At 45.5% G+C, this 10,778-nt stretch overlaps 1 protein-coding gene across 4 annotated transcripts; it reads right to left on the bottom strand.

Annotated features, from left to right (window-relative positions):
* Window positions 1-1,374: 1,374 nt before the first annotated feature.
* On the bottom strand, window positions 1,375-10,451 carry velo (sentrin-specific protease 6 veloren). Of its 4 annotated transcripts, none has more exons than XM_017155076.3 (9): window positions 9,869-10,442; window positions 9,007-9,097; window positions 8,252-8,950; window positions 5,784-8,192; window positions 5,611-5,722; window positions 4,451-4,569; window positions 4,148-4,364; window positions 1,957-3,416; window positions 1,375-1,896 (listed from the first exon to the last, which is right to left on the bottom strand). In XM_017155076.3, the coding sequence occupies exons 2-9, from the start codon at window positions 9,085-9,087 to the stop codon at window positions 1,576-1,578; spliced, it is 5,418 nt and encodes a 1,805-aa protein (XP_017010565.2). In that variant the 5' UTR covers window positions 9,088-9,097; window positions 9,869-10,442; the 3' UTR covers window positions 1,375-1,575. The 4 variants fall into 4 exon arrangements, with proteins under 4 accessions (XP_017010565.2, XP_070071822.1, XP_017010567.2 ...); XM_070215721.1 differs by having other exon boundaries at window positions 9,037-9,097; XM_070215722.1 differs by lacking the exons at window positions 1,375-1,896; window positions 1,957-3,416; window positions 4,148-4,364; window positions 4,451-4,569 and adding an exon at window positions 4,686-5,001 and having other exon boundaries at window positions 9,869-10,451.
* Window positions 10,452-10,778: the final 327 nt, after the last annotated feature.

The following is a 10,778-nucleotide window of genomic DNA, read 5'->3' as shown; positions in this document are numbered from 1 at the left end:
CGGGGCTATTGAAAATTTTGTTGAATTGCTGAAAAGCCAGAGTTGTCACCTTTTTTTAAAAGTCGTGGCAACTCTGTAACATTTTAGTATCACCAGTACGCATTATTTATTTTAAAATAAACTTTGAAAGCATATTTGTGGTTCTTTTTACCTTGGTAACACTTTTAGAGAGTAACTAGCAATAATAAATCAAATTTTACATGCTTTAAGTTCCGTGAAATTTTTCAACAAATAACAGCTGTTTGAAAATTCAACAGGAACCGTTTTGGGTCGTTCCCTTAATTGCTGAAATTTTTTGTTGAATTTTCAACAATTCAGCAATTCAACAGTTTAGGGAATCCCCCTAAAATAAAAAATATGTTTTGCTTTAACAAACTATAAAATGGATAATAATCAAGGTGAGGCAATAAAAAAAACCAAATAATTCAAGTGTTATTAACTAATTTTAAAAACACCTATTTTTTTATGAAAATTCTATTTAATTTATATTTAAATATTTATTTTATAATCCCTCCAAATTGTCAACATTCCTTTGCCCCCTCATCGATACATCGATAACTTCCTGCCGTTTCGCTTTTCGCTCGCCATTCGCCTCTCCCCCATCGCCCCACCCCTTACTCTTCTCTCTTTTTTTCTTCCCTTCCTGCCCCCTCCACCTTTCGACCAGCTGTGAGTCTAACCTAACTTTTTGGCCCGCTAACTACATGGCGGCGTGCTGGTGTGTGTTGTTGCTTCGCATGCACGTGTGCGTGTGTGTGCGTGCAAGTCACCATGTAGGTTGCCATGTATATTCTAGAGTAACTACATGGCATAAATCGCGGGTTGAGGGGCTATCAATTAAAGATTAACCAAAATAATGCAAAACTATTAAAAGGAGCAAAGTAAATTTTGGGTATATTAAATATTTGGAATATTCTTTTGATTAATTTATGGTTATTTTACCCGAAGATAATTTATGTCCATAAATTTGCCCCGAGGAGTCCCACCATGTAGGTCACATCTACATGGCGATTCTAGCCTACATGGCGAGACATGCGAAACTGGTTTGGGCAAGGGCGGACTCTCGAAATCGGTTGTGAAATGAAATGGTCCGGAAAAGCCTCCCCAAGAACAAACAAATAACCCATTTTTTAACCCCATAAATGGAAATTCCCTTGACATGGCATTCGTTTTATATTATATATTAAAATATGGGTAATATAAACTAATTTTTTAAAAATTGAAAAAAAACATTTTTAAGATAAAAAAGGAAAAAAATATTTTAAATAAAAAAAAGTTTATCAGCTGACTCCGCTGAAATTAGACCAACTTTCTCCACTCCCCAAACAAATTTTCCTTTTCAAAAACCCTTACCAGTTTCTTGTATTTCATACATAGTATTGAAGTCTTTATTTTTTGTAAGTTTTAGTTTAGTTTTTAGTTTTTAGGGGCAAATGTTTAGATACATAGAGTACATAGAAATAACCAATGTAATGTGTAATGGCGTATTTACAGGTGTTGGTGTGGCAGCCGCAGCTGTGGCAGCTGTAGCAGCGCAGGCAGGTGGGGCATTTGCAGGGCGAGAATCGCCGGGTGCTACGGCTCGATCTTGCGAATCTTCAGGCCGCCGCTCGGTCCACGTGGCGTCGTTAGGTGGGGAACTCCGGCCGAAACTCCCGCCGCCGCCGCCGCTGTGCTCACCAGCTGGGGCATCAGTGCACCGCCATTGCTGCTGGCCTCGCCGTTGCCATTGCTGGGACTCGAAATGGATCCGTTTTGCAGACGCCGCTTCAGCACGAACCGCTTGCCAGTCGTGGCCGTCGTCGTCGTTGGAGCAGCGACTGTGGTTACAGCGGAGGTTTTCTCCTCGTTCACAGGATCCACTTCCATGTCGGTGCCGGCATTGTTCTCATCATGCTAGAAAAAAACCCTAAAGTTAGTCACCAAATCAGTTACAAATCCGATAAAAAAACCCACCAATTCACTTGTGGGCTCATCGTCGTCATGGCCCTCCTCCTCCTCGAACTCAGCGCTCTCCGTATCCTCGGGATACTCCACCAGCTGGCCGTTCAGCGTGGGGAACTCAATCACTGGCAGTATATGCCTTTGCTGCTGGTTGCCCTCGTCCATCAGCTGCTGGATGAGATTGGCGATATCCTCGCGCTTCTTGGTGACGGTGAGGAAATCAAACCAATTGGTCAGCTGCTTGATGGGCAGCCTATAGTCTCTAATGGGCTCGCTGAAGAACTGCTCCACATACTGCAGCAGATACAGGCCGCAATCGGTGAAATTGTTCTGCTGCGGCACCTTGACGCAGTGGCCCGGCATGTTGTCCTTGTTGAAGACGTGCGCCTGCGCATCCGGCTTCTTCACCCGATACTCGCATGTCAGATAGTCTCGCAGCGTGGCCACCACGCGACTTCGCGAGGCGCCGGCCAGGGAATCGAAGATGAGGATCAGAGGTTGCTTAACAGCGGGCACATCGTCGGAGGAGGCAATGTTCCTCGCTGGACCGCCACTGGGAGTCGATTGACTAGGCGTGCTGCTGGTGGTGGAATTTGCTGTCGTGCTGGTGGCTGGTTCCTTGGCCGAATTGGAGTTTTCGCTATCCTCCGAAGCCATGTCGCTGTCATCGCCCTCCGCCTCGTCCCTTTCGCTCTCGTCGTCGGCTATCCGGCAGACATTGTCCGCCGTCAGAGCCGCCGGCAGTTGCCCACCACTCTCACCCCTTTTTGTCAGCGGCGTGATGGTCGTGTTGCCAATCTGCAGCGACACCTTCTTGCCCCTCGGACGCTTCAAGTGCTGCGGCTCCACAGGCTGATTGGTATCAAAGGTTACGGGACCCTTAAGGTTGGGAAAACAGATGATGGCCAGGAACCAATGCGACTGCTCGTTGATGGGCACTATAATAAAGTCCTTGTCGAATATGTCCACCACCTTGGTCCATTTCTGCACTCGAGCGTGCCGTTTCTGTGCCGCCGTCTGCTTCATGTCCGCCGGACGCGTTAGCGTCGTCAATCTCTTGTAGAAAAATGTGCTAAATATGTGCGTGCGCTCGCGCTGAGGCTCCGGAATCAGCGTATTCCTCAGCCAGAGCAGGTAGAAATCAATGATGATGTCGTTGAGGTAGGACTCCTTGGTGAGGCACACGTAGTCCTCCATGCGGATGCACAGGCTGCCGGTTCCCTTCGGCGGATACATCAGCAGGCTGACCTGCTCGTCCGTTCTCAGTTGGCGCGGCGGCGGCTGGGAGCTCTTGTCCTGCGTCTTGCGATCAGAGTCCGCAATTCTCTCGAGGATCTCGGCGGCATCGGTGGAGGATATCTCGTCCACACAGTTGAACATGGACTTGATTATGCCGCGGGCAGACATGGATACGCTGTCGAAGAGCAGGATCAGGCGGCGAGTGTGAAAGCTGTGCGTCTTGAAGCCCATTTCTGGAATTGATAAATTTGATATTAATGGAGTAAAAAATGTGTACTAAAATGTAAGTGTACTTAAGGCTACGAAAGGAAATTGATAAGTAAAAACTCTCAAAAAAAGATATTGGGGATAAAAACAGTATTAACAAAATTTTGTAATTTAAATTTACAAAATAAATTTACAATTTAAATTCTCAAAAATAGATATTGGGTTCAGAAGTATTAACAAAATTTTTGTATTTAAATTTATCTTTTGCTGATTAATAAAATACAATTAATAAATCGTCACCAAAAACGGTTTGACATTTAAATCTAAACAAAAAAACGTACTAAGATTAAAAAAAACAAAGGACCTCTGTTAAAATGATAAATTATAATTATGTAAAAAATACAGATTCTCAAAAAAAAGAATATTTTGTAATTTAAATTTATGTTTTACTGATACATAAAATACAATTATTAAAGCGTCACCAAAAAAAATTTAAATCAAACCAAAAAAAAAACGTACTAAGATTGAAAAAACATTATTCATACTATTAAAATGTATGATAAATTATAATTTATTAAAATAAATTTAAAATAATTAATGAAAATCATAAAGCCCTCCAATAAGCAATTCTTAGGATCCTCACTACTACTAACTATGACACAATAAGACTATTTTGCATATACCGAAATATATTTTCCTCTTTTTTTCTGACAAAAGTAGTTACTATAGCTAAAGATCGTTAATTCTAGTGACTCACGTTCATTCGGCTGATCGTCGGGCAGTTGGAGCTGATTCTTGACATATTCGGCGCAGGTCTTGAGGAGATATAGCGTGACCAGCGGCTGGGCGGGCTCCACATTGCCGAAGTGGGCGATGACCTTGATCACTTCCTGCTTGTGGATGTGCAGCACGAACTTCTCGTCCTTGTCCTTCAGAATCCCAGCGATGCGAACGCCTTTCGAGGTGAAGGCCACCTGGGGAATACGAATAGGCGATTAGAAAAATGTATTATACACATTTCAAGGGCAGGGGAAGTGGTGAAGTAGGGGTAACGCCTTACCGGCTCCGTGATCTCGAATCTGTAGGGCACCAAACGCACGCAGCTGCATCTCAGGGATGTGGAAAACTGTTCCGTCTCGGCGATTTCAGACAAATCCGTAACATCGCTACGCCTGAAATCTGTGAGGGGTAAAAAGAAATCCGTAATTATACCATTTTCCTCGTGGCTGCCAGTCACATTTTTCCCCATCACTCGCGATTTTTCGACTTCCACCCCCGTTTACCTTCATCGATCATAGTCGCTAGTGTCTTTCAGCTAGTCTCTGTCGTTAAAATTCCTTATTAATAACAATTAAAATCTTGCAAAACTACGGAAAATTGCAAAAGAATGTGGAAAACGACGGTGTTTTCACGCATTCGCTTTGCGTTTCTGCTTCTTCTTCCTCTTCTTCTTCTTAGACGGACCGTAAAAATGGCGTGCTCTGGCTGGCGGTGGCGCCCTCTGGCGGGCTAATGGCGCAGCGCTTGTCCACCGGCATTGCCAACACGAAATAACTGCACACACAACATTGCTATGCAGCTGTGTGGCTAGCAGCTAGTTAATAGCCAAATCTAGCGCGAAAACAAACAGGTAGTGAAAAGTAGCTAAATGCTAATTACAATAAATTTACATTTATCAATTTGTTTTTAAGCGGATCTGAACTAATTTAAGGAAAATATATTCAAATAAAATGTTCAAATAAACTATTATTTCAAACTGTAAAACTATGTATCCCTGATTTTCTACATATAAGTATCTGATATCACTACTCTTTAGATAATTATTTTTTTTTGACAATTAATCAAATTCTAAAATCTATTTTTACTAAAAATTACTAGTTTATATTGATATGGAAAAAAAGATTTTTATCTAATATCACTACTCTTTAGATAAACATTTTTTGACATTTAATCAAATTCCAAAATCTATTTATAATAAAAATTACTATTGTTATGGGAAAATAGATTTTTAAGGTTTTTTAAATAAAAATATAGATTGCTATTAATAAATTCCCCTAGAAATGTTACCTCAGAATTTATTAAAAGTATATAAATAGCCTGACTGCCTGTAGAACTGCAAGAACTAACTTTTTCTTCGCGATATATATAAACACGAAAGAGAATCGACCAATCACAGATAGTATATATTATCTCAAGGCTATAATTAGGTTTTAGTCTTACCTTTGTACAAAGGTTCCTCATCGATCTCCGGAAGATTTGGTTCGCAGGCAAAGGCGGCGGAAAGTTCATGCAGATTGCCATTGGAGTTTAACTTAGAATTGTTATTCGGTTGCTTAAAAAAATAAAAAATCAATTACTATGATATAGTATATTATAAATATATTACAACTTACATTTCCCGAATCCGAATTTCCTTCACCCTCATCCGCCTCATCTTCGCTGCTCAGCAGCACCACGGGATCCACTTCGGCCACCCGTCTGCCGCCTCGAGCTCTTCCGCCCCGCATGGCCAACGATCCGCGTCCGCGTGCTCCAACTCCCACTCCAGTGTAGGCGACTCCTGCCATTTTTTGGCTAAACCGGGCAGCTGCCAGCTCGCGTTTCTTCTCCGCCGCCGAAGTGGCTGCCGTTACCGCTTCGCTGGATGATGAGGAAGCTGGCGAGGATGCGGCACTGTTCTTGGGCATGTAGGACTTCCGCTTCGGTGGCTCCGGGAAGACACGTTTGCACCGCTCGCAGCGGGCGTGATCCACTCCCGTGAAGCCGCACAGCTGGCAGACGGCCAGAAAGCCATCGATCAGTTTCCTGCCCTCCGAGGGAGCAGCTCCAGATGCTGCTGATGCTACCGCCGTTGTTCCAACTGAGGTATTTCCACTGGCCGCCGAACTGGCTGCCTCGCGTTTCGCCTGCTCGGCGGCGGCACTTGCTTGAGCGTAGGCCGGCGAGGGACTTGGATTGGGTTGAGGATTAGGATTAGCTGCCGCTGCTGGCGCTGCCTGGTTCTCCTGCGAACGATTCATCTGTAGGCTCTCCTCGGCGCGCGAAATCAGCTCGCTGGCCGATTCGTGCACGGTAAAGCCCACGGTTACGACAAAATCCACATTGGCACCGCGATGCTCGACACACTGAATGGTGGTGTTGTGGTCAAAGGGCACACCCACCTGCTCGAGGAGATCCTGCACCGTGCAGGATTCACGGGGCAGCGTGAATGTAATCAAACGCTGCTCGCCGCTTGCCAGGATGACCAACATCTTGGCGCTGTTCTTGTCGCGTTCGGCTATCTCCTGGCCGGCTCGATTGTTGAGTACATGTTGCGAGTGAATCTCGTAGTTGTTGTGCGAGGTTTTCATCACCGACGATCCCTGAGTGACGGCTGCGGGCGCCGGAAGTGGAGCCACCACAGCCGCGGGAACGGCTCTTTGCGGCTGCATGATTCTGGTTCCAGGTGGCAAACCTCCAGTGGGTTGTATCTTGGCCGTGGGACGTACGAGGGCTCCTGGAGCAGTGGGTCTCATGGCTGTCAGGCCGGGATTGGGTGGAGGCACTGGAGCAGGCGATGCCGAAAGAGTTTGCCTCTTTTTGTACTCCGCTAAAGTCATGCTGGCTCCACTGGCCGGGCGACTCTGCACCACCTGCTGCTGCTGCTGTTGCTCCTCCTCTTGCGCTGCAGCTCCGCCGCTTGGATAGTAAGTGGTTAGAGTAGTGCCCGTTCCAATCTGCATGGGCTGCACCGGCTGTGGCACCGGTTTCTGCTGCTCCTTCTTGAGCACCGCCGCCTGAATGCGCTCCTCCAGATCCATGCCTATGTTGCTCGACTGAACGGGCGAAGGAGAAGGAGCAGGAGCAGTGGGAGCAGGTGCCGGCACGGGTGATGTTACAGCGGAAGTTAGGGTTACAGGAGCTCGGTAGCGAATTGGAGCATGGCGCATCATTAGCATGTGCTGGTGCTGCTGCGGTTGCTGTTGCGACTGCTGCTGTTGCTGCTGCTGTTCGGTGACCATGTGAGTGCGGTAAATGTGACGCGGCTGCTGCTGCAATTGCTGTTGCGCCTGCTGCTGCTGCTGCTGTTGCGGCTGGCCGAGATTCGTGCTGATGGTTATGTGCTTCATTTGGGCCTGGGTCACAATTTGCATGGTGGGACCCTCACCGCTGGTTTGAACCACCAACTGCGCTCGAGTGGGTCGCACGCCTGCAGGACGCATATTCCTCACCATTCCGCCGGAAACTGCACCTCCCACCGCTCCTCCTCGCGGCCTCACTTGCCGTACAATCGTTGTGGGCGTGAGCGTGGGCCTGGTTGTTATCAGAGTTCCTGGTCTGGCCAAAACAGCGCCTCCTCGAGCGGATTTCCTAAAGGAAGCTCGCACAACCTGCGTTCCCCCGGCGGCTGTGGTGGTCACCAATTGCGGCTGCTGTTGCGCCACCAACTGAGGTTGCTGCTGCTGCTGCTGTTGCGGCTGCACCTTTTGCACCTGCAACTGCTGGTAGACCACGTTCTGCGTCTGCTGCGGAACCACACGCGCCTGAACCAAGTGGGCTGTTTGCGCCGTGGCCTGCAGTTGCATCTGCTGTTGCTGTTGCACCTGCTGTTGCTGCTGCTGCTGTTGCACCTGCTGTTGCTGCTGTACGTGCTGCTGGATGACGTGCTGTTGTTGCTGCTGCTGTTGTTGCGGTGAGGTGGCATAAACGACGCGATTGTTGTACGGATGGATGGCCGCCTGGCGCATAATCAGCTCCTGATGCTGCGGAGCTTGGATTAAAACCGGCTGCTGCTGGACAATTACGTGCGTGTTGTTGAGCATCTAAAGTGTAAATGTTGAAGTGATGGGAAAAACAAAGCCTGTATTAATCAGTAACTTACCCCCAAAGGTCTTTGTGGCTGCTGGGTGGTGGTCATGCGGTAGACGATCTGCTGATGCTGCTGCGGTTGCTGCTGGGCCGGCGATGTCTGCAGCTGCAGCGTTTGCGGCTGCTGTTGCGCCTGCTGCGGATGCTGCTGCTGCTGCTGGGGGCTCTGCAGCAATTGGGGTTGCCCTTGGGGCGAAGCCTGCACTTGGTAGGTGGGTGCATGCTGCTGATACTGCTGCTGTTGCTGCTGCTGTTGTTGCTGCAACACTTGCTGCTGCTTCTTCTGTTGCTGCATATGCTGTACAATGGCATTGGGCTGCAGAACCTGCTCGGAAGTGTAGTAAATCTGTTGCGTGTGCTGGATGGCGGGTTGCTGCTGCTGGTGCTGCACATATTGCTGCTGCTGCTGTTGCTGTTGCTCCAGGTGCAATTGTTGCTGCTGGGGATCTGGCTGCTGCTGATAGTGAACCTGCTGCACTTGATGCTGCTGGTGATGCATTACAACTTGTTGTTGCTGCTGCTGCTGTTGCTGCTGCTGCTGCTGCTGTTGGTGTTGCTGCTGCTGCTGGGCGAGATCGTCGCCTCCGATTATGTGGTATGTGGGTGCAGCCGACTGCTGGGGCTGTTGATATTGCGCAGGAGCCGCCGTTTGGTAGACAACTTGCTGCTGTTCGTTGAATACTAGTTGCTGGTCATCCTGCAGGACCAAGGACTAAAGGGAAAAGGGGGTTAGTTGAGTTTTTATAGAGGTTTCTTGATACTACTCACCCCCACCTCATCTTGGGGCACTTGCACTACCTGCAAATCCGAGTAGACGGGCTCCTCCAGGGGCACTATATATTGCTCCATTTTTAGGCTCCTATAAAAGGGTTTGAAAGAGAGAGTTAGATATTAAAATTATCACATTACTTATTATTATTATAATTTATTTTCATTACTTATTATTATTATTTATTCATATTACGTATTATTAGTATAATTTATTAATATTATTATTCTTATTTATTAGCATTATTAATTGTACTGCTCATTTTATTGAGTTACTTAAAATAAGTCCCTACAAAAAAATAATAAAATAATATATAAATATGAAATTTAAGATTATGATATTAATATTAATAATAATAGACCTGTTGAACTTTAAAACATAATTAAACCCTTTAAAATAGTTGTAGTCCTTTTTTTTACAAACTACTACTTGGATTTTTTTTATGTCGTGTTATAAAGACCTTGCGAAATTCCTCCACATATACTTTTCCAACCCAGGAACCTAGAACTACACGTTTTTATATAGAAAAACTCAAAAGGTAAATGAAAAAACCATATTGGACACGAATTTATCCCATTTAAATCAAATTCAATATACCATTTCTAGTCCCCTTTTGCAGGCGTCTCATTTTTGAGACATCTTTGCAGACCTCAAACACACATACAAAAACACATTTGGATAGTTAGAAATACAGCAATTCGTGAGTAGAAAACTAAAATATACTCAATTGCCCTATGAATAAACAAATTTCTAGCCAATTTGCGCTGCATATTTAACCTTTTTTAGGCAAATTTATTATACAATTACTGGGCATTTCTTGTGCCTCAGTTTTTTTTTTTGGTCGTATCGACACACACACACCTCCTTCGACTTTCCAAAAATGGCAACTTTGTAGCGCCGCTCGCTGTGCTCGCACCCCGAAACTATTGGTCCTCGATTAAATCATATTCGCGCTGGCTTTTCACAATAATCACACGTTAATTACTCGCGTTTTTGCTTGAAAATTCAGGCTTTCTTTCTTGCAATAAAAATGGCGTTCACAATGCAGGGCAGCATTTGGTGGATTTTTCGCATCTGGCAATGCCCGCACGCGGGCGCCACCTGGCGGCCTCGTCAGCTGTTTACAAACATTTTGCAGCGTTGCTTTGGGCCGCTGGTTTATCGATGTCTGCCTTGTGCCGTCCTCTTCGCCTAATATTTAGTGGTCCCTCTGTTTGGCATGTAGCCCGTTTAAAGGGACCACTAAACAATCGGGCCACTGGAGTTGGCTTAAAATCTTCGGATTTTCGCATTGAACGCGGTTTTCGAACGTTTGCCTTCATTTCGGTCGACATAATGGAGTTGTTTAGCGAAAGTCGAGTGATAACGTTTTTTTACGCCAGTTGATATCGCGGTTTTGAGCACTGTGTGTTTTGTTGTTTGCTGCGCGCTCTGGCGAATTGGGAGAAGAAGAAGAAGAGTGGCAACAACAACAAGAGCGGGAGGGGCAGAGATGGCAGAACGGCGATAGGCGGGAAAACGATAGGCCTGGAAATTGTGGGTGGAAAAAATCAAGTATTTGGGAAAATAATTAAACTATTATTATTAAAAGTGTACAAAAATTTTTAAAGCAGTCACGCATTAAGTATTTAAACTTTTGAGTTTATTTCTAAAAAAAAAAATTAATTAAAAAAATTTTAAACTTATAAACACATTTTTTAGGTCGTTTTTATAAATAAATCTACTTGTCATAGCACAGAATAGTTTATTTTTAAGCCAGGTAGGAACTCTT

Source organism: Drosophila takahashii, chromosome 3L (assembly GCF_030179915.1).
Source record: "Drosophila takahashii strain IR98-3 E-12201 chromosome 3L, DtakHiC1v2, whole genome shotgun sequence".
NCBI classification, from domain to species: Eukaryota; Metazoa; Arthropoda; class Insecta; order Diptera; family Drosophilidae; genus Drosophila; species Drosophila takahashii.
The sequence above is the reverse complement of the archived record's forward strand: the minus strand, read 5'-3'. Positions and strand labels throughout refer to the sequence as shown.